This window comes from Rhagoletis pomonella, unplaced genomic scaffold (genome assembly GCF_013731165.1).
Source record: "Rhagoletis pomonella isolate Grant_MI unplaced genomic scaffold, Rhpom_1.0 Rhpom_scaffold_00011, whole genome shotgun sequence".
In the NCBI taxonomy this organism is placed as follows: domain Eukaryota; kingdom Metazoa; phylum Arthropoda; class Insecta; order Diptera; family Tephritidae; genus Rhagoletis; species Rhagoletis pomonella.
The window spans coordinates 29,162,669-29,165,997 of NW_023458565.1; the positions used below are offsets into that span (position 1 = coordinate 29,162,669).

Sequence of the window (3,329 nt, forward strand, 5' to 3'; positions counted from 1 at the left end):
TGCATTCAATCTAAGCGCCACGCACATACCTGCCCAGCTGAGTGCATATTTTGACAGACTATTTGCCAAACAATCAGCGGGAGGTGTGTCGAGCCAATGCGAAAGTTTACAGCGAATACTCGCAGCTTAATAAACTGTTTAGGATTCACACGTCACTGGCTACGCACGCACGCATCACTCAATCAAGTTGGCAAGCAAGCAGACAAATGTTGTGAGTGGCAAGGCGAGTGCATTTGCAACAAATCTAGCAATGATAACAAAAAATAAACAAACAAATATTTACAAATAAAAATAAAAAATCGGAAGACAACCGACAGCGAAGAGATTAAAGGTTAATTAATTTGAAATAACCAAGTGCAGGCGGAGGAGCGTGAATGAATGCCAGTGTTAATAGTTGTGTTTAGGCAGATGATTAATTGCAAAAATTGCGCAGAGAAATTAATGTGGTTTTTGATGCACAAAAAAAAAATATTAAAATCAACGTAAAAAAGCAAAGAAAAGTTGAGGAAATTTTTATAAAAAATAAAAATAATGAAATTATCGCATTGCTTTGTGCAATATAAAATCGCCTTATTCGCAATACAAAATGGTTAAAGTCGTACGTATAATTATATAACGCATATTTGCCCTAAGCTATGAAACTGAAGCAAAAATTTAAACAAAAAAGTGCAAAAATTATTAAACGCAACGTGAGCAACTTTCTTGGCGCCAGGAACAGTCAAATAAGCTGCCCTCCTGCGAGCACAGCAGGTAAGTACTATGTAGTCGTATGTATGTATGTATGTAGGTGCAACATGATCGGGAGTAACGAGCGATTTCTCTGTGCTTTTGTTTTGTACACAATATGATTATTAAAGTGCAAAAACAAAGCAAGTTAAGCGAAGTGAAGTGATTGGCGATTTGTGATAAACTTCTGATATGATGTTGCAACATCGATATTGCATGTTGCATACATATTATTACGTGTACGCGAATTTCACGGACAATCTCAGCTGTAAATGGTGGCAGTGAAAATTTTACTTTTACTTTGACTAAAGCGAAGTCAAAAATGAGAACATTGACAAAAATATGAAGTTATCTTTATTTTATACATACTACGTACATGTGTACATTAGACTGCAACACTCCCCATACAAAAAAAAAAAAAAAACAAATCGGTACTGTGTTTCCATCAGAATTATAAAATCTATTATATTTTAAGACTTCCACCAAAATATTTTGGAAAAATATTAAGATTTGACAAAAATAGAGTTTTTTTAAGAATAAAAATAGTTTCTTAAAGATTTTTTTGAAAAAAAAATCCCCTCAAACGAAAAAATGATTTAAGTTAAAAAAAATTGCATAAAAATATTAAAAATTATTAAAATTGTTAATTTTCTACGGAATCGTAATAATGAGATTTTTGATGCTGTTTTTTAATTTTTTTAAAGATTCCGTTGAAAACATTTTTAAATGTTTTTATGCAGATTTTTTAAGCTTAATCTGTTTTGTCATCCGAGGGGATTTTTTTCAAACTATTTTTATTCATACAAATTTCCAATTTTGGAGGTACATGTTTTCAAATCGGTCCAGCTCACGTAAATCTTAATATTTTTCCGAAATATTTAGGTGGACGTTTTCAAATATAATAGATTTTGTAATCCCGGCGGAAAAACCGCAACTTTTTTTGGTGATGCAGTCTAATGTACCTACATATATCTTAGACATTTTTTTACAATTTTTTAGCAAAGTAAAAAATTTAGAAAATATTTGCTCAGTAATCATTAATTAAATACATCAAAAACCATTTTATCCCTGGTGATACTGGAAAGCACTCATAGAATCAACAATAAAAATGTTCAATAGCGTTTATTAAAAAGCGTCAAAGTCCAACTTTTCTAATCTCGTTATTACAGTGGACGAAAAAATTGTAGCCGCACCACAGATTGATAAGTTTTAACTTTTATTTTTTTGTTTAATTTTTCTTATTTTTTTTTAATATAGTTAATTTTTTAACAAAGACCAAGTATCAGGTTTTATACTATATTAAAAAAACGACTCAACAAACTTTCAAAATGCTCAGCTTTTACGTCGTCACTTGAGAGACTCTAGGTCTCAAAATTGTAACGTGAGTAACTATATATTTTACTTATTTTTTATTTTAATTCAGTAGTTTAAATACGAAAATTGGGCATATTAAATAAACCTAAATCAGTACTATATAAAGGCCTCTTGACCTTTTCTGAAAATATTAAATCTAAAGCTAAATGTGCGTTTGACTCATACAATTCTGTCTCCATGAAATTTCCATTATTTAAAAATATTCACAAAGTTATTTTAGTTTTATAACTTTTCATCTTAAAACGAAAAATTTTTCATTGCCAACCGCTTAATACATTTTTGCGTTGGCCGTATCATCATTTGCGCAAACTTCAAGGACTCATTCCTTTTTATGCCGATCCAAGTAACGCCTTGGCCGTTGTCTTGCTGAGAATAGTCGCCATTCAAATTGCTGAGAAAAATGGTATTTAAAATAGGTATGTATGTAAATCTATGCGTAAATGTGCAAAATATAGTTCAATTCACCTGTGGTAACACTGTTTGTACCACCAAGCTCCTCTCCAACGTTCGGCACAATTAATACCAGGGTCTGCATCATTATCTCGATCGAATGTTGCGAACTTACTGCCTTCATGATACCTTAAACCGTGTCTAGCATTCCCTTTGTAAGCACCAACGGTTCGCAAAACATAATCTTCCTCTTCGCTACCAATGACGAACAGAACATATTTTGCATAGTACTTTGTGCCATTGGATGCTTCCATTTTTATATACAACTCTTGTTCACAACTTGCGGTTAGAGCGTGCAATTTATCCAAACCTATCCAATAATTGCCCGACAATTCACCAAATCCTTGCTTATATTGTTGCCAATCTCGATAGAAATCCACTTCCGCACTTAGGCGTCGCTGAATGACAATCCAACCGCCAAAGTCCGTTTCCTCATCACACCACACCATAAATGACTCATCACCAACTAGCTGAGATTTAATGGTATATATGCCACTTTTACGCGAACCAGCGGCTGCCTCCATGCAATTGGTGGGTCGGCTTGGACTATTTTGCAAGGAAGAAGAATTTAAAAATTTTTAAATTACCGAACTACAGTGTAGACAATGGCATCACACAGCACATAACCTCTTTTTCTCAGCTTGCAGCTTCAAAATTTGTGCCTGACTTTGCTTCACTAGCTGTTGCAGTGACTCCAATTGGGTGCTGAAGTGTTTAATAATGTCTATTTCTAGATCACAGTTGCAGTCGCAAGTATCTTCCAGTTCATTGTTTTGACT

At 33.4% G+C, this 3,329-nt stretch overlaps 1 protein-coding gene across 1 annotated transcript in view; it reads right to left on the reverse strand.

Moving 5' to 3' along the window:
• Nucleotides 1-2,337: 2,337 nt before the first annotated feature.
• Nucleotides 2,338-3,329, reverse strand: part of LOC118746961 (ryncolin-1-like) — a 7,956-nt gene continuing 6,964 nt past the window's right edge. Inside the window, exons 2-4 of the mRNA XM_036480956.1 lie at nt 3,178-3,327; nt 2,566-3,096; nt 2,338-2,491 (exon numbers count right to left, since the gene is read on the reverse strand). Of these exons, the coding sequence (XP_036336849.1) occupies nt 2,338-2,491; nt 2,566-3,096; nt 3,178-3,327 (835 nt within the window). The remainder of the gene's footprint in view (nt 2,492-2,565; nt 3,097-3,177; nt 3,328-3,329) is intronic.